Here is a 24,366-nt window from a genome sequence, read left to right as displayed (position 1 = left end):
TGTGCCATCAGGGAGGGCCCACTGCATGGCATTTTAAAAGAACAAATAAGGGATTCTGAGAGAAATGGTCCAAGATGAGTCTTGGTGTTCACATTTTTAAGAAGATCTTATGTAGTTCTGATTTATTTTAAAGCTTTTTTTTCTTTAAAGAATTATTTATTTATGCATATAAGAACTGGGGTACAGGGCAGAAGTACATGGAGGTGAGTTGATTCACCAGAGACAGAGTGGAGAACAGAACAGGAAGATCTACTGAAACTCACTGCTGAGTGGTGCAGCAAGTGAGACAAAAGAGGTCTGCTGTGCCATGTGGGTCAGCTCCCTGGCTGCAGATTGAACTTGTACTGCAATGGCTGTAGATAGCTTCATAGTGCTGAGACTTCACCCCTTACGCCACCCGGGAGGCCCTTGTTCTGATTTACATCCAGAGTTGTAATACCTTGGCCTTGAAATCATATCTAAGAATAATTACAGTAAACAATTATTTTGGCCCTCCCTGGTGGCGCAGTAGGTTAAAGCACAGCACTAAGAAGCTAAAGCCACTTCAGCATGAGTTCGATCCCCGTCTGCCCCGGAGGTGACCACATGGCATGGTAGACCTCTCCTGACCTACCCGCTGCTCCCCTAAGCAGTGTACTTCTTTGATCCGCCTCTTCTGCTCCCCGCTCTGTCTCTGATGAATCCTCTCACCCTCCGCATCTCTGGCCTGTACCCCAGTCCTGTATGAATAAATACATATTAAAAAACAAATAAACAATTATTTTATTATTTTATTTGCTCTGAAAAAGATCTGGAGAAAATGATGGATTCCGGAGGATTTGAGGTTATGACCTAGGAAAAGTCAATGAATCCATCTGGACTTTTGCCACCTATGATGGGCAAAGCTTTAGAGCTGCCCCTTTCTCTCACATGGATAAATGAGTTTCCAGTTGTGAACTGACTGTGAGTATAAAGTCTGAATGAAATACAAAAATAGTTACCCCACCAGAGTATTAGTTCTCCATAGTCTACTCATACTGAGGACATGAGACAAAAATCTACTGAAAGACTGTCCAACACCAAACTTCTGGAAATCTAGTCACCTGACTCAAGAAATCTAGTCACCTGACTCAAGAAACGCTCATTTGCAGTTTTGAAATTCTTCAGCCAGGTCGAGGCCTCTAAAGGTTGATCAAAGCGCTGTTTGTTGTAGGTGGACTGCAGAAGATCCCGACAGTTTTTTACCCAAAGATGGGCTAAAAAAAAGATACAAGAACATAAACTAGGCAGAACATGATTATACTCAACTCAAAATATACCTATGCAAATAATGAGAAAGACTTTAAATTCCCATACATATTTAAAAGCCTTCTTAGAAGTTTGAGGGGTTTACTATTCCCTCTGGTTCAGCTTAAGCATGATTATTACCCTTTCAGAACATTAGGCATACCAAATGGATTAAAGATATCCTCAGCTTTCTGGGAAGTTTTTATTTTTATTTTTTAAAAAAGATTTATTTATCTATGGATACAAAACCGGGGTAGAGGCCAGAGGTACAGGGGCAGTGAGAGGATATTCACCAGAGACAGAGTGGGGAGCAGAACAGGCAGATCATGGAAGTACACCACTGAGGGGAGCAGTGGGCAGGTCAGGAGAGGTCTGCCACACCATGCGGTCACCTCCTGGGCGGGGATCGAACTCATGTGGAAGTGGCTTTAATGTCTTAGTGCTTTAACCTGCTGTGCCACCAGGAGGCCCAGCTTTTAGTTTTTAAAGATTTATTTTATTTTATTTATCTATGAATACAACAACTGGGGTATAGGCCAGAAGTGCAGGGGAGAGGTGTGGAGGTGAGAGGATTTACCAGAGACAGAATGGGGAGCAGAATAGGTAGATTAACTGAACTACGCTGCTGAGAGCAGTAGTAGGAGAGGTCTGTTGTGCAATGTCAGAGATTGAACTGCTGCTGCAGTAGCTGGAGATAGCTTCATAGTGCTGAGACTTAATCCCCTGCACCACCAGAGATGCCCTACCTGGCAGTTTTTAAAGATAGAAACATGGATGCACACAAAACTGAACAAAACGAAGAGGAACAAAAACAAAGTGTGAGAATTTAAGTTTAGATTTTTAAAAGATCCATGCTGACTGCGCAAGAACACTGTTATTATCAAAGCTCTCTGGATATTCACAAGTGTTGACTCGTGGTAATAAAGTCTGTGGTGGCTCGAAAATGGGTGTTTATGCTCTTGGGAATTATATATCAAAATGGGACTCCTGGGCCAAACTGCTTCATTATTATCATCAGGGAGCTTTTAGACTAATTTCTTTTTTTTAAAATTTATGCATATAACAACTAGAGTTTAGGTCAGAGGTGTCACGGGAGCTGAGAAGATTCACCAGAAACAGAGTGGGGAGCAGAACAGGTGGAGCAACTGAAATCCACTGCTAAGGGGAGCACTGGGCAAGACAGGGAGGTCTCTGCTGTGCCATGTGGGTTAGCTCCCTGGCTGGGGATTGAACTTAGGCCATGGCAGTGGCTGATGATAGCTTGATAGCTTTGAGACTTAACCCCTGCACCACAAGGCAGGCCCTTGAATTTCCTTTTTTTGGATGAACCTTGCAACCTTTCATCAGTAATATCAGGAAGAGATTTTGAGAAACTAGCTCAGACCCATGCATCAAGAGCAATAGCTTCTTCCTTAGCTCTCAGTGCCTGGTTAACAAATTAAGACTACAATGCTACAAATTATAGTGATATAACAGGATGACTGACTGTTGGTAATAAAGATAGAAGGTTCTTGGGCCTCCCAGGTTACAAGGGGTTAAGTATCAACACTAAAAAGCTACTGGCAACACTGCAGCACCAGTTTGATCCTCAACCAGCGTCCTGACCCACATGGGACAGCAGTCCTCTCCTGGCCTGCCCGCTGCTCCCCTCAGCAGTGTTTTCAGTAGATCTGCCCGTTCTGCTCCCCACTCTGTCTCTGGTGAAGCCTCTCACCCTCACACCTCTGGCCTATAACCCAGTTCTTGTATGTATAAAAACTAAAAATTGATCTTAAAAAAAATTTAATTTAAAGAAAAAAAAGATAAAAGGTTCTTACCGTCTGGAATATGCAGTATCAGCCAGTTCTGTTTTGCACAGAAATGAATAATATGGCAAAGACTGAGAGTTTTTCCTGTTCCCTTCTCCCCATCTAAAGCACTTGTTAAAGAAAGTATTACCAGAAAGCACATTTCCATGTCAACCAATAGTATTCTTGCCTTCCTTCTTTTTCCAAATTTGAGGAAGGAAAGCATGACGACACAGGCAGGCAGGAAAGGATACAGAGGATATAGCGTATAGCTGGATGGGCAAAATTGGTATTTTTCAGGTAATGTAGAAGCTCCAAGGCTGGGTTCCTCACCATCAGGCACGCTTCATTGAATGTCTTCACCTAGTGATAAGGAGGAGGTGAGGGGGTGGAATACGGACCTTCTACCTAGTTCTTGGTATACACGGAGCTTCTACCCAGTTCTCGGTATACACACTGAGCCTAAGGGCACCCAAAGGACTAAGCTGCCATGTTTGTCTTTATTCAGTTAGGAGAGGTTAGACTGACTTGAATTTGAAAATATGCCCATACAATTAATCTAAAAACTGAGATATATTATCTTGCATCAAGTAACATAATAGTTTTCAATTACTTCTATTAAAAAAAAGCACAACTATTTTATCAGTTAATTGAAATCTACAAATAATCCAGACAGATGACCTCATAATACTTAGGGTTGAATTTGATACTAAAAGCATCCAAGGGGGGAGGGGGAATGGGATCTGAACGGGTGGGAAGCCCAGGGGGATTACAACAGAGATGAAAAAAAATGCACAAAATGAAGAATGATATAAAAAAAATAAAAATGATCATAAACAAAAACAAAACAACTTAAGATAACTTCACAAAAAAAAATGTTTTACTCCCCCATAGACTTTGTGTTCTTGACATCAGAATTTACTTTTTATATTGATGATCTATTATCCAATTTTTGTGTTTGCCATTAAAACTTTTATTAAAAAAAAAGTACTTAACAGAATATCTGATATATGGTAAGCATTGAATCAATTTGTGTTCTTTTAAATTTATTTTCAGCTAATTCTTACTATATTCCTACCTAGACTTCCCTCCAGAACTAGACATACGACAGCTGAGTGATGAGCTTCTTGGTGGCCGAGGCCACCCTTAATAACCACCAGCACAGACACACCAAAGAATCGAGGCATAAAATTAAAAAATTCACTCCCTTTCTGCCATCAGGGATGCTTTAGTGAAAAAATTTAGGAAGCACTGAAATGTATAAAAGTAATTTGCAAATTAAGTACTTAGTAATGCCCATTCATAAAAATATCTAAAAAACACTATTTGCAAGTATATCCGATAATGATTAAAATAGTGTTGGTATTTTTATAAAGAAATCTTAACTGAACAATTGGATTGAAGAAAGAGAGAGGTAAGGGCAACCAGAATGTATGAGTAATTCCCTCCAATGCACTGATGGTCAGGCCATTCCAGAAATAATTTAACAATTTTAATTAAAGGTAGACCCCCCCAAGCCCTGAATTTACTGTGATTGTTTTGGAACAGTTTAAAGTGCAATTACATATGATTTCTTCTGGTTGTGTCCTATCTCAAACTGAGCAAAATTTTGACATCTTACTAGTTCCTCCTCTGATTTTTTGAAATAAAGTATATTAAGGAAATGACATCCTACAGCTCATAAATTAAAACACCTGCACAGTCAAGTTTGATATTTCATTAAGGAGGCATTTCTAAGATGATTATTCTAAAAATAATTCAGCAGGATTTAGTTAGAAGAACCAATTATGCCAATAAACTACACTTTCAGCTTATTATGAATTCTTTCCACGAATACCAAGTAACCCAAAAGTACATGTACTTTTTGGACTGAAGTACAACCACAAAACTACATTTTCTGAAAACCCAAGAGAATGAAAAAGACCTAGAAAGAACAATGATGCATCTAATCCAAATACCATTTCTATTTAGGTCAGGAATAGATTATGATTTTCTACAGTACATTAGTCATTATATTATCTTAAGGCAAATATTAAATTCATTTAAAATAATTATTTGAATGCCATGGTTTTCAGAAATCTGTTAGGTGTCTGAAAATAACTGCATATTGCTTATTTATTGGAGACTATTTTGCCTGGCTCCAAAAATGATTTAAGGTGATTAACATTAAAGAAATTTAAGTAGGAAAACATTGACCTAAAGTAGTAAAACGTTATTTTTTAGAGAAGATAATCAATAGTTGAAGTTATCTTTATTCTTCAGATTCAAATCTCTAAAAGTTTCTAGTCATGAATTCCACTCCTCCGCTGTCCACAGCTTGTTCTGGGCTCCCTTCATTTCCCTTGCCTCTTTTGAGCACCTGCTTTTCAAAGCGAGTAGGAAGGCCCCAGGGGAACACAGCCTTCAGATCCTGGAGGGGTATGCTGTAGTGTTGACCTTCATGCTGCTCCCCATGCTTGGCCTATGAAACAAAAATGCACACAGGTATAATGGGAGCACAAACAAAGTGACAGACTTTGAACAAGCAGAGCGGGTCGCTTAGAGCACAGTGAGGAGTCACTCATCTCTTTGAGAGGGAAGGTAGCTTTCACTTCTTTGACCAAAAAAAAAAAAGCTAGTTGCTGTGTTGAAATCTAGTGTACATATAAAGCTGGTGTTGACCTGAATGATGAGGCCAGTTGCTCAGCAACATAAATCCTAGATAGAGCGGTAGCAGAAACAATTCTTGCCATCTGGATTCTTCTGTGCTGTGTATAGATGTTCCAGTCATGTGACAAGTTCATCTGCATGCTGCTGTTTCCATAGAAACCCGAGAGGAATGGGCAGATAAAGGGACTACAATTACATGGAAAACTGAAAGACACTTCAATGACTTCATTCATTTATTCTATTTCATTTTGTGTTTTGAAAGTAGGTGAATACTAAATACATAAGTAAAACACATTCTGCTGAGATAGGGTTTTGGGTACCAAGAAGTATTTTTTTTTTCCCGTCCACACACAGCATATGTTAAAATAGGGATATGTAGAAGGTAGGGGGAGGGACAAAAACCTGTTGGTTCTCTTCAGTTCCCTTTATAAATATTGCTATTTATGAGAAATAGCAATGATGATGGGAAGGTGAAAAGAAATCAACATTTAGCCTAACAGGAACTGTAGCATAAAATGCAATTCTGGATACTGTTAGAATCCTAGCTTCTCCTGTAAATTTTACTTTAAGGGCTATTCTTACCAACAAATCAAGAAGTTAACTGTCTAGATACTAGGAAATACATTTTGAAAGGTGGAAAATAATGCCAGATTGGATATCAGGAAAATTGGGTTTTGTACCCACTCTACTAAGTGATCTTGAATAAGAAAGTTAATCAATTTAAGATTCTCAGCATACCTGGGCTGTTAAAATGTGGCTGGTTACCTGTTTTCATATATATATATATATAATTTTACTAGAACATAGCCACACCCATTTATTTATGGCAAAGGTGAAGTAATTGTGACAGGGATCATTTTAGCCCAAAAACCTAAAATATGTACTCTTGGTCCTTTAAGGGAAAAACACGCAGACCCATTTTACAGTAAAATCAATAATAACTGCTAAATTTAACTTCTAAGGAATGACTTAGTATTTTTAATGTATCTACTGTGTGCCCAGTAAATCCTTGTGTAAGTGAGTTCAATGGCTGGGGTTGAATCAGAGATGTGGACTGACCTGTCTGAGTACTTTATGTCACAACAGTATTAGACAACAGTGGGAGAAGATCTGGGTTCAGATTGCTGTTTCAGGTGCACTATCTGTCTCACTCTCTGTAAACTCATTTAGTGTCTGTGGGTGTCAGTTTTTCCTGATATATATAAAATGGCAGCAACACAGGTGACAATCCCTGAAAAATAACCCTTATGCATATCAGCACTCACCGGGTCATTCTCAATAGTTCGAGAAACAGCTCTGGAACTCTCAACTGGAACTTGGTTATCTAGGTGAGCAGCAAGGCTTTGTGGTGTCTGGATCCCCATATGCAAAAATCGTCCAGGGTCCAACTATAAAAGATACCAATTTCATATTTTGGAATTATCAGGCTTTTATGCTTGTTGTAGCACCGGGGTTTTAAGCCATGCCTATTAACAGGGAAAAATGTTACTAACATTTACTTTTATGTAAATGTATGGCAGAAGTAATGTTTCAGGAAGTTAAGGGTTTTGCCCATTGTTATTATTTATAATTCTCTAAATCCAATGCTATTACTCATACTCTAAATCTGTTCCAGCTTGTGTTGCTATGTCAGGGCTCTGTTCCACATGGAAGTAAACAATTCCACTGGACTGTTCAGGAGCATAGCATAGCCATTAACAAACCAAAACAGGAAACTTTTTAAATGCTCTTACTCAAAGTGACCAATGGTGGCCAGCACTGGAAAATTCTCAAATGTTTAGTTTAGAAATCACAGTAACCTTAGTTATTAAAGGATTAGTACAATGTTATTTGAAAGGTATAATTACACTCCCTGCAACAATTTTTCTTGCTAATAACTGTGTCCTGAAATAAAGTAGTTTTCATTAGGAAGTATAATAAGGGAATCTGTAAAGCTTCCAGCTCACTGAAAGGAAACCACTCTGGGAAGCACATGAGGAAACTTTAACTGGGGAGAAGGAGAGGGTGAGATTTCAGGAGACAATGTTGAAGAAATGCTTAACTAGAGAACTCCCCAACTGAGTAGAAGGATAAGAGGTCTTATGTAGAACTGAAAAGATTAAATCAGTATGGAATAATTAAGACAGAGGTAGAACACGAATTTGAGAGGTGGCCATACTAAAGGAGATGCTGTTAAAAAATCCAACAGGTACTATGAAAGCTCCCGATACTTACATTTATTCTGCCATGAGTGCATAAAATGTACCTTTCCTCATAACACTAACATACTTTACAAGACCTTAAAAACTCTAATTTGTGTTTTTACCTCTAAATCTCTGACTCTTTATCTTTCATAGTCTACAAGATTTATTCTCCCAAATAACTGATTAATCTTCAGTTAATTAAAAAGCTTGGATAGTTCCCTTCTAATGTCAAAATAAGTCTCAGAATTCTCAGCATATTAGTCATAGTTGTGTGATGACTAGAACCTATCACTCTAGTTCCACTCCTGTAAGAGCGCCAAATTCCAGTCACATGACCATTCTAAAACACGTTATTCAATTTTATGCCTCTGTATTTCTGCTCATTTTACATCAACTTCCCCTTCTACTTAAATCTTATTTCTTTTTCTTTCTTTTTTTAATAAAGATTTGTTTATTTATGCATACCAGGCCTGGGGTGTAGGCCAGAGATGTGGGGAAAGGGGGGAGAGGATTCATCAGATAAAGCAGGGAGCAGAACAGGCACAGCTACTTAAATACTCTGCTAAGGGAGCAGTAGGCAAGACATGAGAGTTTTGCTGCACCATGTGGGTCAGCTCCCTGGCTACTCATGATGCAGTGGCTGTGGATAACTACACAGTGCTGTGCTTTAACCCACTGTGCAACCAGGAAAAGCCCAATCTCATTCATTTCTTTAAGGCTTATCTCAAACGTCTATCTTCTGTGAAGAGTTGACAGATACCATACTGGTCAAAAGTTCCTTACCTTTCCTTCTCTGCTGACATTACTTTTATGGTAATGCATGACATTTTTACTGTGCTAGGTAACATACTATTTTACACACATTAATTTTGAAGCAAGATCCTACAGGCTAAATAAAATATCACCATGCCTATTTTCTGACAGAAGTGATGTTTCAGGAAGTTAACAGATTTTGACTAGAGACAGTTGTAGGTGGTAAAACAAGAAATCAAATTCAGGTTTATGTGACCCCCAAATCTCTATTCTTTATTATTATATCATATTATCATACACAATGTTTGTCTCCTGTCTCCTACGCCACAGATACTTGGAATAATAGGGATCATGTTTCATTTATCTTTGTATCTCCTCCTTTAAGTACTTAACACACCACAAATACTTCATACCGGCGCCTAGAAAAAAAAAAAATCATCTTTTGTTAGAGATGTGTAATAGGAACTAACAGTTTCTAACTTAGAAAGTAAACTATACTATATGCAAGTCAGCAAACTGCACACAGAAATCTTAGAACTAGAACTTGCATATCTTAATAAAAAGTAATAAACTGGCCCTTCCTGGTGGCGCAGCGGGTTAAAGCACAGCACTGAGAGGCTAAAGCCACTTCCACATGAGTTCGATCCCTGCCTGCCCCGGAGGTGACCACATGGCGTGGCAGACCTCTTCTGACCTCTCTTCTGCTGCCCTCAGCAGTGTACTTCCTCGATCTGCCTGTTCTGCTCCCTGCTCTGTGTCTGGTGAAGCCTCTCACCCTCCGCATCTCTGGCCTGTACCCCAGTTCTGTATGAATAAATAAATAAATCTAAAAAAAAAAAGTAATAAACTATAGTCAGATTGCTTTAACTTTGTCTGAGAATGGCAGAGACAGCAATGTTCATAAAATATCCAAATACTCTACATTGCTCAGCTTTCCTTGTACAGACAGACTTGGGTCATGTGACAAGTTGTGACTATTAAACTATATAAGCCAGTGAACAGCAGCTACAATCTCTTTTTTGCCATGTTTAAAATATACATCTGAAAATCTACAGCTGAGATAGCATTCAAGGAGAGTGAAACTTCATCCCTCTATCCACTCCCTCCCACAATTTAACTGCAAACCATTTGTAAACCAACAACAAGAACAAAATACAATTGTTTCACTTACTGTGTTAAGCCAAGGGGAATTCAGGAGTTATTACCCCAGCATAATGATCTGAACAATACATTCTAGTACTGATTTTATTCAATTTTCTTAAGTGTATTGAGAAATAATGCCTCTAAAGTCACAAATGGAAAATGAAAGATATTTACGAGCCACAAGATGGTGCTATTTCTATAGGAATCCTTTGACTTTTAAAAATACTGCTTGCAGCAAATTAAACACTCCCAAAATGGATTCCTTACTTCTTAAGAGTGTTATATATGGTATCATCCAGCTAGTCTGTTTCCAGGGAAAACCACCATATGTACAACTTCACATTGCTCCAGAATGAACATTCTACAGTTCCTGAGAGAACAACGTTTATGAGCCAATTAAACCAACCTACAAGAACACAGAATTCTTTTGGTATCTTTGGTTTTTCTTTTTCTTTTTTTTAAAAAGATTTATTTATTTATGCATACAGAACCAGAGGTTCAGGGGCAGTAAAGAAGATTCACCAGAGACAGAGTGGGGAACAGATAGAGTGGGGAGCAGAACAGGCAGACAGACGAGGTAGACTGCTGAAGGGAGCAGCAGGTGGGCCAGGAGAGGCCATGTGGCTTGCCATGTGGATCACCCCTGGGGCGGGGACTGAACTCATGCTGAAGTGGCTGTAGCCTCTCAGTGCTGTCCTACCAGGGAGTGCCTTAGGTTTTTCCTATCTGCTGTGATAGAAAAAGAAATGCCAGCCTTTTAATATAATCTTTTGAGGCTGAATTGACCTCTCTCTTTGAATTTTTTTAATTTTCATTTTATTTTCTAACAGTAGATTATTTTAAGCACATAGGTTTATTATGAAACCTTGGAAAAAGGTGAATCTTATAGGAGGAAAGGTTCCCTTTTTAGGATATCTAGTCTATAATTAAGGATCAGATGGAAGTGACTAAGCCCTCTGGCTCGTTCTCATCTTTTAGGGTTCAGCTCTGCAAGGATTTCCTCTGGATGCTACTATCCCAGTTCCTCCTGGGTGCTGTAAAAGTACCACAGTATAATAACTATGTTGCATGATTCCACTACTGAACACCGAGGTCCCAGAGAATGTGGACCACACAGTGCAATATGGCACAGTGATGAAAAGTACAGGCCATAAAGTTAGACCCATCAGGTATAGGACCTGATACCTAGTCTGGGCTCTGCAACTTCACAGCCTGTTATCTTAGCTGAGTGATTTAGACTTTCTTCTTCTTCTTTTTTTTAAGATTTATTTATTTATTTTTGCATAGAAGAACTTGGGTGTAGGCTGGAGGTGTGGGGGGTGCGAAGGATTCACCAGAGACAGAGTGAGGAACAGAACAGGTGGACCTACTGAAATGCACTGCTGAGAGGAGCAGCGGGGAGACAGGTGAGGTTTGCTGCACCATGTGGGTTAGTTCCCTGACTAAGGATTGAACTCATGCTGCAGTGGCTGGGTATAGCTTGATAGTGCTGAGACTTTAACCCCTGTGCCACCCGGAAGGCTCAATTTAGCCTTCCTAACCTTGCTTCTGTATCTGTGAAACAAACATATTATGTACTTCACAGGGTGGTAATAGGATTAAAAGAAATAAAGCACTTAGTACAGTGCTTTAAAATATTAAGTGTCAAACAAATACTATTATTAGTGAAATGAGTCATCTTAGAATAGCAAAAATCTGTCATATGGAAGGCACTGAAAAATATTTGCTAAATAAGTGACAGAAGAAAGTAAAGCAACAGAATGTTTTTTTAAATATATGCTTTCATTATTCTATTAAAAAATAAGAATAGGGTTAGGGTTAGAAACGCAATTATTTTTTTTTTAAATACTTCATTAAAGAATAATAATTATTCAACAAAAGAATGAAAGTTAATAAAGATAACTACAACCAAGTTTGTCTATTTTAAAAATGCTAATTTTCCTTGACATGGTAAATTCCCAAGCAAAACTATTCTGAGACCTGTTCTTAAAGATTTTTAGGGCAGCTGGGAATGAAGTGAATAGGAAGAGAAATGGAATTGTGACTTTTCTTTTAAGTGTAGATTTGCAAATTAAAGCAATAGTCAGCTTAAGTTCTCCACATTTGATTTTGGATACGATAAATCCATGCAATAATAAGAAATGTACCTAAACAAATTTGCACGAATCATTAAGGTTGTTTAGCACTCACCTTATGGACCCTGGAGATAAGCCTTGTCATTCCTTTCAGCATTGTCTCTGTGCTCCTAAAAAGAGCAAAAAGTAAGCCACACTGGAAAGATATTTGTATAATAGACCAATATCGACAATATGTAAAAAGTGCTACAGACTGGCTTATTCTAGGGAGACACACAAACACTGAAAAGTCTATATAACAATGTCCATAGTGACAGAGCATGAATTACAGGAAACTGTAAAAAGTACAAATGTCTATTGACCGAAGAAAGGCTAGCGACATGGCCACCTATTGGAATAGCATGCAGTAAGTAATAAAGCTTACTTACAGGCATGACATGGAAACCTCTAAAAAAATAACATTGAGTGAAAACTTATGGACAGTATGAAATAATTTACATAAAATTAAAAAACATTAAGCAACTCATTATTTGGAGAATGTTCTCTGTTCTGTTTTCTTTAACCCTGTGCCTCAACTGTATACAAACCATGTGATTTATGCTGAACGCCTGCTTTCCTTCTAGGAGCCCCGTGCCTGGCCGCAGTGAAAGAACCCTGGGCACGGAAATTGAGTTTCCCTGGTTGGCAGCATTTCACACGTGCTAGCATAAACTACTTCTGCAGGATCGTTTGTTTTGTGTAATTGCCCTGTATTGGAGGCATGCCCCCGGTCTCTTAAAAGTTTGCCCAATGTACTTTTTCCCTTTGGTGGTTTTGTCCTGGATTCTCTCACTGTTACACAGCACACACATTTGTAACTACTTGCTGACTTCTGAGTCTCCTGTAGAATTACATTACCTGTGGGTGGTCCTGGCAATCAATAACACAACCACCTAGCATGTTAATACCATACAGCATCTATCTCCACTTGATACACAACACCATTCAATGCCCATCTCTGGCCAGCTACATTTTCTTAATGCCAATTGTCCCATACTTCAACTACCTCAACTCCCTTTTCCATCACTGTCTTCTGTGATCAGCTAACCCCAAAGCCAATCCTAACCTTTCATATCAGTTGTTTTTCAATTGCAGTTCACCCAATCTCAACCTTCTCTAGTTCCAAATTACGTATGACCCCAATATCACCCAAAAAGTATCTGGCCACCCTATCCTACTCCTTTGTTCTCCTCCATGCTCTCAGTATGAAGCTATCAGCAGCCACTGCAGCACGACTTTGATCCCAGCTGTGAGGGGATCCACATGGTGCAGCAGGCCTCTCCTGTCTTGCCTGCTGCTCCACTCAGTAGTGTATTTTGGTCTGTCTCCCTGTTCTGCTCCCCACTCTGTCTCTGGTGAATCCTCTTACTCCCTGCACTTTTGTCCTGCACCCCAGGTCGTTCATGCATAAATGAATAAATCTTAAAAAAAGAAAAAAAAGATGATTGATAAAGTTCCGAGGTTACTTCTTCTTAACCTAGATAAAAGCCTCCAGTTGTTGTTGTTGTTTTTTAATATTTATTTTATTTATGCATACAGAACAGGGTACAGGCCAGAGGATTTACCAGAGATAGAGTGGGGAGTAGAACAGGCAGATGGATAAAGTCCACTGCTGAGGGGAGCAGTGGGCAAGAGAAATCTGCTGCATCATGTGGGTCACTTCCCTGGCTGGGGATCAAACTAGTGCTAAAGCCACTGAGGCCAGCCTCACAGTGCTGTGCTCCAACCTATTGAGCCACCAGGGAGGCAACCATCATATACTACAGGCCTTTTCTCTGTTCTATCAATATTAGGTTTGATAGTTCAAAGAATGACTATTTTGTAACTCTACCTCACCAGTGTCTCACTAAAAACAGTTCACTAATAGGAGCAGTTCTTTAAACCTAATGATTATCTATCAAAACCATAGCAACCTTTAAATTAAAGATTTAATTTATTTATACATACATACATACATACAAACACTGGGGTATAGGTCAGAGGTATGGGAATACACTGCTGAGGGGAGCAGCGGGTCAGACAGGGGAGGTCTGCTGTGCCATGTGGGTCAGCTCCCTGGCTGGGGATAGAACTTGTGCACTTGTGCTACAGTGGCTGCGGACAGTTTCACAGCGTTGAGACTTAACCTCAGGGGAGAGGTCCTGTCTATTTTTAAAAGTTTTTTTTTACTATTGGTTACAGATCAATTAAACTGAGAGCTCAGATATAAACCTTTATATCTCAAGTCAGTTGATTTTTTAACACAGGTACCAAGACAATACAATAGGGAAACGAGCAGTCTTCACTACTGATATTCTTTTATCTGTATGTAAAAGAATAAAATCAGACCTCTCAAAATAGATCATAGACCTATATATGTAAGTACTAAAACTATAATGCTCTAAGAAGAAAACATGGTAAATCTTTGTGACCTTGGATTAGGCAGGTTTCTTAAAGATGCCAAAAGATCAAGTTACAAAAATAAAAATAGATACTAGGACTTCATGACAATTAAAAACAACCTCTTCAAAGGCTACCCCAAGAAAGTAAAAGACAATCTATAGACTGGGAGAAAATATCTGCACATGTACTTGGTAAAGGACTAATATTCATAATATAAAAAGCACTTTTTACAACTCAACAATAAAAATCCAACCTAATTAAAAAATGGACAATTTAAGTAGACAACTCTCTACACAAAGATTCTCAACACCCTTTAGTCACAAGGAAAATGCAAATGAAAATACACTGCAATACCACATTCACAAGGATAGCTAAAAAAGATGGACAATAACACATGTTGGAAAAGATGTAAAAAAACCAGTGCCTCATACATTGTTGCTGGAATTGTAAATGGGAGACCCATTTTGGAAAACAGATCAGCAGTTCCTCAAAAAGGTAAAAAGGGAGTTACCAAATGACCCAGAAATTCTACTTTTAGTTATATGCCATGAATTGATGAATGGATAAATAAAATGTGGTGCAGTCATACAATAGAATACTGTATGACTTCAGTAACAACAAATGAAATTTTGATACCTGCTACAACATGTATAAATGCTTAAACAAAGGGAAAGAAGTCTGTCACAAGACTAAACATAGTATAATTCTATAATTACATGAAATGTCCATTAACTAGGCCTTTTTTTTAAGATTTATTTTTATTTATGCATACAAGAACTGGGATGTTGGTCAGATGCGGGGTTGAGGGATGAAAGGATTCACCGGAGACAGAGTGGGGAGCAGAACAGGTGGATCCACTGAAGTACACTGCTGAAGGGAACAGCAGGTGAGACAGAAAGGTCTGCTGACCCATGTGGGTCACTTTCCTGGCCAGGGATCTAACTTAGGCTGCAATGGCTGGTCATAGCTTGAAGGTGTTGAGACTTAAACTGCTGCACCACAAGGGAGGCCCAATAGGTCAATTTTTGGAGACAAAATATTAAATTAATGGTTGCTAGGAGCTGGGAAAAATGGAGAATGACTACCAATAGGCTTTGTGTGTGTGTTGGGGGGTGGGGTGGGAGGGTTGTGATAAAAATATTCCCGAAAACTCAATGAACTGCACACTTTAAAGATAATGAATTAAAAAAAAAATTCAGTGTTTTTCTTAAACACTGTAAGAAAAATAGAATAATATATTATACATATAAATATAAATAACAATTCAAAAAATAAAACATAATGAATTTTAAGGTATGTGAATCTTAATAAAGCTGTTATTAAAAAACAAACAAACAAACAAAAAAACACTTGCTATTGGGCCTCCTGTGGCACAGGGTTTAAAGTCTCAGTGTTTTCAAGCTATAGCCAGCCACTGCATTGGCCATTTGTAGGCTTGAGTTCGATTCCAGACCAGAAAGGTGACCCATATGGCACAGCAGACTTCTCCTGTCTCACTGGCTGCTCTCCTCAGTAGTGCATTTCAGTCATCCGTCTATTCTGCTCCCCACTGTCTCTGGTGAATCCTCTCAACCCCTGCACCTCTGGCCTGTACCCCAGTTCTTGTATGCATAAATAAAATAAATATTAAGAGAAAAATTTGCTATCTAGCCCTATTAAAACAGCTACAAATGCAGCTAATATGTACTTACTACCACATGCCAGACAATGTGCTATATACATTAACAGGCATTACGCTTTTTATCCTTAGAAGACCTGCAATCAGCTGTTGCTCATATCAAACCACTCTAAAACTCAGTGGCTTAAAACAATTATTTATTATTGCTCACATGTCTATAGCTATAGATGGTTCATTCATATATTTTTCTTCTCCATGTAAGAACTGGGGTGTAGGTCAGAGGTGTGGGGGCTGAGAGGATTCACTAGATAGAGTGTGGATTAGTAGACAAGAAAAGGTCTGCTGTGCCAAATGTAGGTTAGATCCCTGGCTGGGGACTGAACTCAGGCTTTAGGAAACTCAGGCTTCAGTGGTTGATAGTTGTGAGACTTAACCCCTAGGCCAACAGGTCACACCTTGTTCATGCTTTGGTTTTGGGCCAGAGTGTTGGGCCAGAGTGTTATCTCTGTTGGGCTTTCTCATGCACTGAGGTTGGCCTGCAAGTTAGCTTCAGTTGCCACGACTGACTCTGTTCCACATTATCTTTCATTCTCTAGCAGTGTGGCATGGATTTGTCATAGCAGCAGCAGAAGTCCACAAGAGGAAATACCTAGGACCTCCTCAAACTTAGCTCACAAATAGCAGTCTTCAGTCACATTCTGCCGTAGCCCATTACAGGCCAACCCAAATTCAAAGGGTGGAAGCAGACATTTCCCTATATGGGAGGAGGTACAAAATCACTGGTTTTCTGACATGTGGAATCCATTACACTGGGGAACAATGGGGAAACTTGGAAGTAAACATGGTTGTTGTACTTAAGAGCATACACTCCTCAAAAACTATAACTCATTTCTTTCTAGGTAGCTTCAACCTTTTATTTGTTGATTCTGACCTTAGCTAAGATTAAGTGAATAATTAAAATGAATTTTAATTTTGAATCTTATTTCAGTAGGTTAATGGCTTCTTTTACTAATAAAAAATTTTTATGTGGCCCTTACTGGGGGTGCAACAGGTTAAAGCACAGGAGTAGGAAGCTAGCAGCAGTCATTTCAGTGTAAGTTTGATTCCTGGGCCAAGGAGGTGAGCCACATGGCACAGCAGACTTCTCTTGTCTTGCCTGCTGCAACCTTCACCAGTGCACTTTGTCAATCTATCTTTTTTGCTCCCCGCTGTCTCTGGTGAATCCTCTCACCATCTCTAAACCTCTGGTCTGTACACTAATTCTATATGCATGAATAAACAATCTTAGAGTAAACAAGCAAACACTGTTTGGCCAGTAAGTCAAATGTAGCATTTCAAAAAATGTTTTTATAAGTTTGTAAATTAAAAAAAAGATTTTTCATTATGTACACAAGAACTGGGGTACAGACCACAGATCTACGGGGTGGGGGAGGTGAGAGGATTCAACAGAGACAGAGTGGAGAACAGACAGACTGACTGAAATACACTGCTGAGGAGCAGCAGGACAGATAGAATTACCGATATGTAATTCTTTCTAGTGTTTATTACCAAAAATTTAGACAAACAGAAGAATTACAATATAGTACAGAGATTCCTTTACAACTCTCATCCAGTTTCCCTATTGTTATCATCTTGTAGAACCATAGTACAATCATAATAATTAAAAAATTAATATTGGCTATTCACTGAACTACAGACTTTATTTGGAATTGTTTTTCTGCTGCAGTCCTCTTTCTCATATATAATCCAATCTGAGATTCTGTCAATGGAGATCTTTTTGTTTTTCTTAGTCCTTCTTACCACCGACACTATATAAAATTTTTGTGAAAATTACAAATTTGAAAAATATGTTCAGTGACTGCATTCAAATAACTGCATCTTGTACAATTTTACCTGAGGAGTTCTACAGCAAAGACTCAATCAGTGGTTCTTAATTCTGGCTGCACTTGGGTGTAATTTTAAAACTTTTAATGCCCAGACTGTATCGCCAACCAATTAAGTCACAGTATCTTGTATTTAGATTTGAGACATTGGTATTTTTTAAAGTTCCCCGTTTAGGGCCTCTTTGGTGGAGCAAGGGGTTCAAGTCTCAGCACTATCAAATTATTGCCAGCCACTGTGGCATGAGTTCAATCACTGGCCAGGAAGCAGGGAGTGTCTTGCCTATTGCTCCACCCAGCAGTGTATTTCAGTAGATTCACCTGTTCTGCTCCCCATTCTGTCTTTGGCAAATCCTTTCATCTCCCTGTACCCCTGGCTATATCCCAGACTAAGTATACTGCAGAGGGAGCAGTGGGTGGGATCAGGAGAGATCTGCCGCACCAGGTGGGTCAGCTCCGAGGTGGGGTATCAAACTCGAGCTGCAGTGGCTTCCGAGAGCTTCGTAATGTGGTGCTTTAACCGGTTGCACCACCAGAGAGAGCCTTATAAAGATAAATCTTAAAAAAAGATAACAAATTTCCCCACTTAACTAACATGTAGTTTTTGGGTATGGTCATCCAACCAATTAAACATATTTCTCCAAAAGGTACTAATTGAACTGTAATGCCCTATTCTTATTATTTGCATGTGTGCGCACACACACACAAAGGCATTATTCTGGTTTGACATTTTCAAAACTCTAACAAGGATATTTTAGTCTGTCATGAATTTTTCTGTAATGAAACTAGACTGATTTCCTGATAATCTTTTTCCAAATTAGTGATTCTCAATGGAATCAGTAATTCACATCTCCCCCCCACCCCCACTCCTACAATGTCTACAGGCAATTTTTTGCATTGTCACATCTTGGGAGAGAGGTGCTACTGTCATCTAGTGAGTAGAAGTCACAGATTCTATTAAATATCTTGTAATGATCAGGAGAGGGCCCCCTATCAAATTATCCAGCCCCAAATGTCAACGCACCAAGGTTGAAAAAGACTATTACAAATTATGAATCCCAAGTCTTACTGGAAACATTTGGTTCAAGGAGACTAATTTCATTTAGAAAGTCAGAATTTATTATGCTGTATTTTGTAATCCTCACTATATGTATTTCTTCCAAGTCTGGATGCTTACAGCAGCATTAGGGCACTAATGTTTCTCTGAAACATAATGCCTACGATAACCTTCACCAGTTTAAACTTCTCTGAGTTTTCAGTACTGTACCTTCTTTTTTTTTTTTGCTGGAAGCAACAAGCACTTATGTGATGATGTATTCTACACTAACTTCTAATAGAGAAAGCAAAGGAAGGAAGGAAATGGAAGGGACTATAACTGCATCTTAGGTTAGAGGGAATTCTAGATATCTGTCAATAACTGGAAACTAGAAACTAGAAAGGCCCCCAACAAATTGACTTCAGATGTGACTCCACAAAACTCATGTTAAATATTCACATATGCCCTGGCTTACCATGGGGCATTTAAAGAGTCAATGGAATCTTAAGTAGAATTGTATAATGGTAAAGACAAAACATACACACAAACACAAAACAATTTGGTCTATTGTGGTGCAAATGTTTGCTTTTTTTGATTTCCATTTGTTATGTACAATTAGCAATAGTAGTGTTATTTATGTAATAAAAACTGTCCAAATTTCAGTAAGGTATTCATGTTAAAAAAGTTTTTACGAGGCTTAAGCAAAACATATTTTTAAATTTAATTTTTGTGTAGAAGATGTAGGGTGCAGGCCAGAGGTGGTGGGGGTTAAGGGTTGAAAGGATGCATTAGAGAGAGTAGGGAGCAGAACAGGTAGATTTCCTGAAATACACTGCTAAGGGGAGCAAAGGGTGAGACAGAAGAGATCTGCTGCACTATGTGTGGGTCAGCTCTCTGGCTGGGGATCGAACTCAGGGCATAGCACTAACAGCACTGAGACTTGGCACCAGGAGGCCCTAAGCAAAACTATTTTTATAGTGGCATAAAAGCATAGTGGCTCCTGTGCATATGAATTTACTCAACTGTTAAGACTGTTTCTAATATTAAAAGAATGTAAACAACCTAAAATCTGTCAACAGTGGAAAAGTATATCCATATAATGGCACACTATACAGCCTTTTATGAACAAAAACCCCAGAAACTTTCTCCATACTAATGAGGAATAATCCCTATTTGTGTTTAAAAAAAAAAAAGGGGGGGGAATAGATGAAACGGAAAGAAATTACCTGTAAAATGGTGAATATTTGGAAGAATATACTTCATAAAAATTAATACTATCTGCCTTAAAAGGGAGGATACAGATCCCTGCGGAGCAAAGTGGAGAGCAGTGTCCTCTGTACTTTTTATATTCTGAACCACGTTGCTGTTATACAAAGAATAATTAAAAAAAAATTAAATCAACAAACTTCTATTAAATTTTTTAAAGTTAACCATTATTCTGTATGAATTATACTTCCCTATATAGAAAACCTTAATACACTAAATTGTATTAGGCTGCAGTTGAGGGGGAATAATTAAAAACAGAGGGTCTCCAGTTCACAAACACATCTATCTTCTTTCTACCTTGGGAATGTGTAATAAACCCTCTGGTCTCAGATGAGTACTGTTCACAAAACATTCTCTACAGGAAAAGATAACATTGTTTTAAGATTGTAAATGTTCTTTTCCTCTCTGAGTCCAAGTTACCTACCTGTAAAACAACTTATGAACCAGGGAGTGTTCTCTAGACTTTTTTCTCTCTAGTAAAGAACATCTACCAAAATGAAAAACATTTATAATACTAACATGTAAAAACAGGTAAAAGGGTTGTGCTAGTAAAGACTAAAGTAAGAAGTATCTCTGCCTTGATGTTATCTTTCCTCTAGCTGATAATGAACCTTGGAAAAAAATTTAGGGTTCCGAAATACTCAAGTAAAGGCAGTAACGTGTAGTGTGGACATTTTCATTAAGTCAGGTACTATTCTAAATGCTTTATGTATTTTTCCTCATTTTATCTTCACAGCATGCCTATGATGTAGGTAATACTATTTTCTCCCATTTACACACAAGTGTGGCAGAAATGTTAAAAAAAGCACGAAATTTAGAATCTAACTGCAGATTTGAAACCTGACTCTCCTGGCTTAACAGCGCGTGACCTTGAGCAAGTTACTAAAATTTTGTCTTTTTTTTTTATTTCTAAGGTAGAAATAGTAGTTATCTAAATAGAGAGTTGTTATAGGGATTAAATAACTTCTAAATAATAGTCTATTACTGCCAAGTTTCTACCCAAGTCGAAGAGGTAGGCTTTTAATCCTGGCAGTCTGGAATGTACCTACCTTTAAATTTCCTGAAAAGATGAAGCATGAGTTAAAAATCTTGGCACACAATTATTTTAGATTTCTCCTTTAGTTAAACAAAATCATTTACAGCTTATTATGCTTATATAGCACTTCTCCATAACTTCTCAAATGAAAAGTCAACCCTGATGATGGTCCACTGTTTTATCTTTAAAAATTTTCTTTCAGGCCCTCCCTGGTGGCGCAGCGGGTTAAAGCACAGCACTGAGAATCTGAAGCCACTTCCGCATGAGTTCGATTCCCGCCTGCCGCCTGCGCGACCACATGGCGAGCCAGACCTCTCCTGGCCTGCCCACTGCTCCCCTCAGCAGTGTACTTCGTAGATCTGCCTGTTCTGCTCCCCACTCTGTCTCTGGTGAAGCCTCTCGCCGCCCCTGAGCCTCTGGCCTGTACCCCAGTTCTCTATGCACAAATAAATAAATCTTTAAAAAAAAAAAAAAAATTTTCTTTCAACATTTGAAGCCTTATTTTAAAAGTTTATATTGAAGGGTCTTTTTTTTTTTTTTTTTTGCCTGCAGTTATATTGTATCTTTACAACATCCCAACAAGGAAGTGCTTGTCAATTGACTCCTAATTAATGTTCAATTATTTCTAATCTGGTGGAGAAGTCTTTCAGAATAGCTTAGTTAAGACTGCTGCTGTGAAGCAGTATCACACAGTACAGTGCTGGTGTAGACTGGAGGCCTAATGGCAGAAGCAGAGCAGAGGGGAAGTAACACAAATCAGGCAGTTTTGTTGCATGCCTATTGCTTTGCTTAAAGAAAAATTTTCAGTTAAACTACACCCTCATTTAAATTAAAGCACAAAACCACAATCCGAAGCAGAGTACTTTGGAGGTTAATCATGTCTCCCCTTTCTGTATTAACTGCTTATTGATGCTTTAACAAATCACCACAAATTTAGTGCCATAAAACAACACAAACGTATCCTCTTCGAGCTCTGTGCTCTAAAAGCCCAAAATCAAAGTGTCTGCAGAGTTGTGTTCTTTCTGGAGGCTCAAATAGAAAATCTGTTTTCTTGACTTTTCCAGTTTTTAAAGGCTGCTCTTTAACCTTCAGTCTGATACAGCTGGCTAAATCTCTGTCACAGTGCATCAATCTGATACTGACAGTTCGATTTCTTCCCTTCCATCCTTTCAAAACTTGTAATTACAGTGGGCCTACCAGAAAATTCAGAATAATCTCCCTATTTTAAGGTTAGCTGATTAGCAGCCTTAATTGCAAATGCATCCTAATTCTCTCTTGCCATTTAACATAATCATAAGGCTTCAGGGATAAGGACACAGACGTTTTTGAAGGAACCATTATTCTGTCTTCCATTTCTTCTCTGGTTCAAATCAGGGTTCATTAATTCAATATAGTCATTTTATTGAGCACTTAATCAATTTTCGTTGGGTGGGCACTGGGGCATACACAATAGAGAATAATATTGTACTTATCTGCTTATAATTAACTGACAATTCATGAATCAGTGCAGTTAGTGAACGCTAGTTGATACTTTATATACTGGTGTGGAGAAATTCGATTAAAAGTGTTTTTTCTTTGTGGAACATCCAATTATAATGAGAAATTTCACTAGGAAGGTAATATCATATAGTGAAAAAGATTAAGAGACAAGCAAACTACAGATAAAGTTACTGAGTTTCTCGAGCCTCAGATTACTTATCTGTAAAATGGGATTAGATGACCTAAATTAGATGACCTAAAGGTGTTGTTTTATTATCTGTACTAGATTAAAAACACATCATGCTGGCACAGAATTCCATAAATGTTATCCTCTTTTCCTTCTTACATGTTAAGAATCCAACATTAATTTCAGTATTTCCAAGACTTGCACTGCACTTGACTATAAAGAATATGTCAGACATTGTCCCTGCCCTCAAAGAAAGTGGTCCTAGGGTAAAACAGTTACATATATGACACAATATTAATGTAAAACTAAATCGGCTCCATGAAAGAGTTGGGATTTAAGGCTTGGTTAGGAAAAGCCAATATATAGCGAGTAACTGAGGCTTCTTGCCTCTTTATCTAAAAAAAAAAAAGCAAGCAAACAAAACCTGATCCATACACTGAAATATATATGAAGGGGAAATTTAGGAGAGTCTATTTGAACATTAGAGCTTGACTTGATCAATTATTTCTAACCATTTTCCAGACTATCATTGGATTCGTTAAAGTTGACAAATGTGAAGGAAAAGAGGATTCCTCCCCTAATTTATTTGGCTGTACCCTTTGGGTGAAACCTAGAACTACCAGATTAAGATAAATTTGGGATTATCCGTGTATTTTATTAGCTTAGAATTTTGAATTCAATCATCAAAAGAAAGTAAATGCTACTGCAGTTTTAAGAAACAAATATCCGCCACAGTAGAAATCGGAGAGACCTCATTTTGCATTGTTTTGTTAACAATTTCGAAGACTAGGACGCAAACTACCAATTACACCCACAAACCTCATCACACCAACAGCACTGTGAACGGTAATACCTCTAACACCAGGCTGCCTGAGTGAAGTATGAGCCTTCCACGAGGAATGCGTCAAAGTGTACAGGAAACACATCATCGCATATAGACGTGAAATTTGAGAAATCTAAGCTGGTTTTAAAAAAAGGCGGACCACCGCTAGGTTCTTCCCCCGTCGCGGGTTCGCGCACACAGCCCGGTGGGAAGCCCCCGAGGGTCGCCGGCTCCACTGGCCTCACTCCCTACCTCACGGAGGCTCGGGGTCCCGCTCCTTTCCCTCACCGGTGCAACCCCCGTTCCCTCTTTCACCGACAGTCTCTAGCCAGGTCTCCGGACGCGGAGAAGAGCAGACCCTGCCGACGGCCGGTTCCACAGCGCCCGCCCGGCTGCAGAGGAGCAAGCTCGGGTCAGACGGCAGGAAACTACTCAACGCGCAGCCGCCGCGGACTCCAACCGCCCGCCAGCGGAGGGGCGCCAAGCCCCTCCAGCCAACAGCTCGGGGCAGCCCAGAGAAGCAGTGGGGAGGCGCGCGGCGCCACCCCGCCGCCGCGACCCGGGAGGTAAGTAGTCTTAGATCTCCGTCCGCCATCGGGGTGATTCCCGTGGCAGCGGCAAGCTCTGCGCGCCCTCGCCTGCCTTTTTCTCCCCAGCTCCTGCGGCCGACAAGAATGGAACAGTCCCGCGGGGGGGATTGTGGGAGGCGCACGCGCGGGAGGCGGAGGGCATGTGGGGGGGGCCCGGAGGCGGCGGCGGCGGCG

General features: G+C 39.2%; 1 protein-coding gene and 1 pseudogene across 2 annotated transcripts in view; both read right to left on the bottom strand.

Annotated features, from left to right (window-relative positions):
• Positions 1-24,011, bottom strand: part of DAP3 (death associated protein 3) — a 29,731-nt gene extending 5,720 nt beyond the window's left edge. The window contains exons 1-7 of one of the 2 annotated variants that reach the window (XM_012733328.1): positions 23,855-24,011; positions 11,972-12,026; positions 6,968-7,090; positions 5,413-5,514; positions 3,308-3,416; positions 3,084-3,176; positions 1,105-1,235 (exon numbers count right to left, since the gene is read on the bottom strand). In XM_012733328.1, coding sequence (XP_012588782.1) covers positions 1,105-1,235; positions 3,084-3,176; positions 3,308-3,416; positions 5,413-5,514; positions 6,968-7,090; positions 11,972-12,013 — 600 coding nt within the window. In that variant the 5' untranslated portion in view covers positions 12,014-12,026; positions 23,855-24,011. The remainder of the gene's footprint in view (positions 1-1,104; positions 1,236-3,083; positions 3,177-3,307; positions 3,417-5,412; positions 5,515-6,967; positions 7,091-11,971; positions 12,027-23,854) is intronic. The other variant, XM_012733329.1, reaches the window with a different exon arrangement.
• Positions 24,012-24,015: 4 nt separating this feature from the next.
• Positions 24,016-24,366, bottom strand: part of LOC101637729 — a 1,532-nt pseudogene continuing 1,181 nt past the window's right edge.

This window comes from Condylura cristata, unplaced genomic scaffold, assembly GCF_000260355.1.
Source record: "Condylura cristata isolate star-nosed mole 26May11 unplaced genomic scaffold, ConCri1.0 scaffold00040, whole genome shotgun sequence".
NCBI classification, from domain to species: Eukaryota; Metazoa; Chordata; class Mammalia; order Eulipotyphla; family Talpidae; genus Condylura; species Condylura cristata.
The sequence above is the reverse complement of the archived record's forward strand: the minus strand, read 5'-3'. Positions and strand labels throughout refer to the sequence as shown.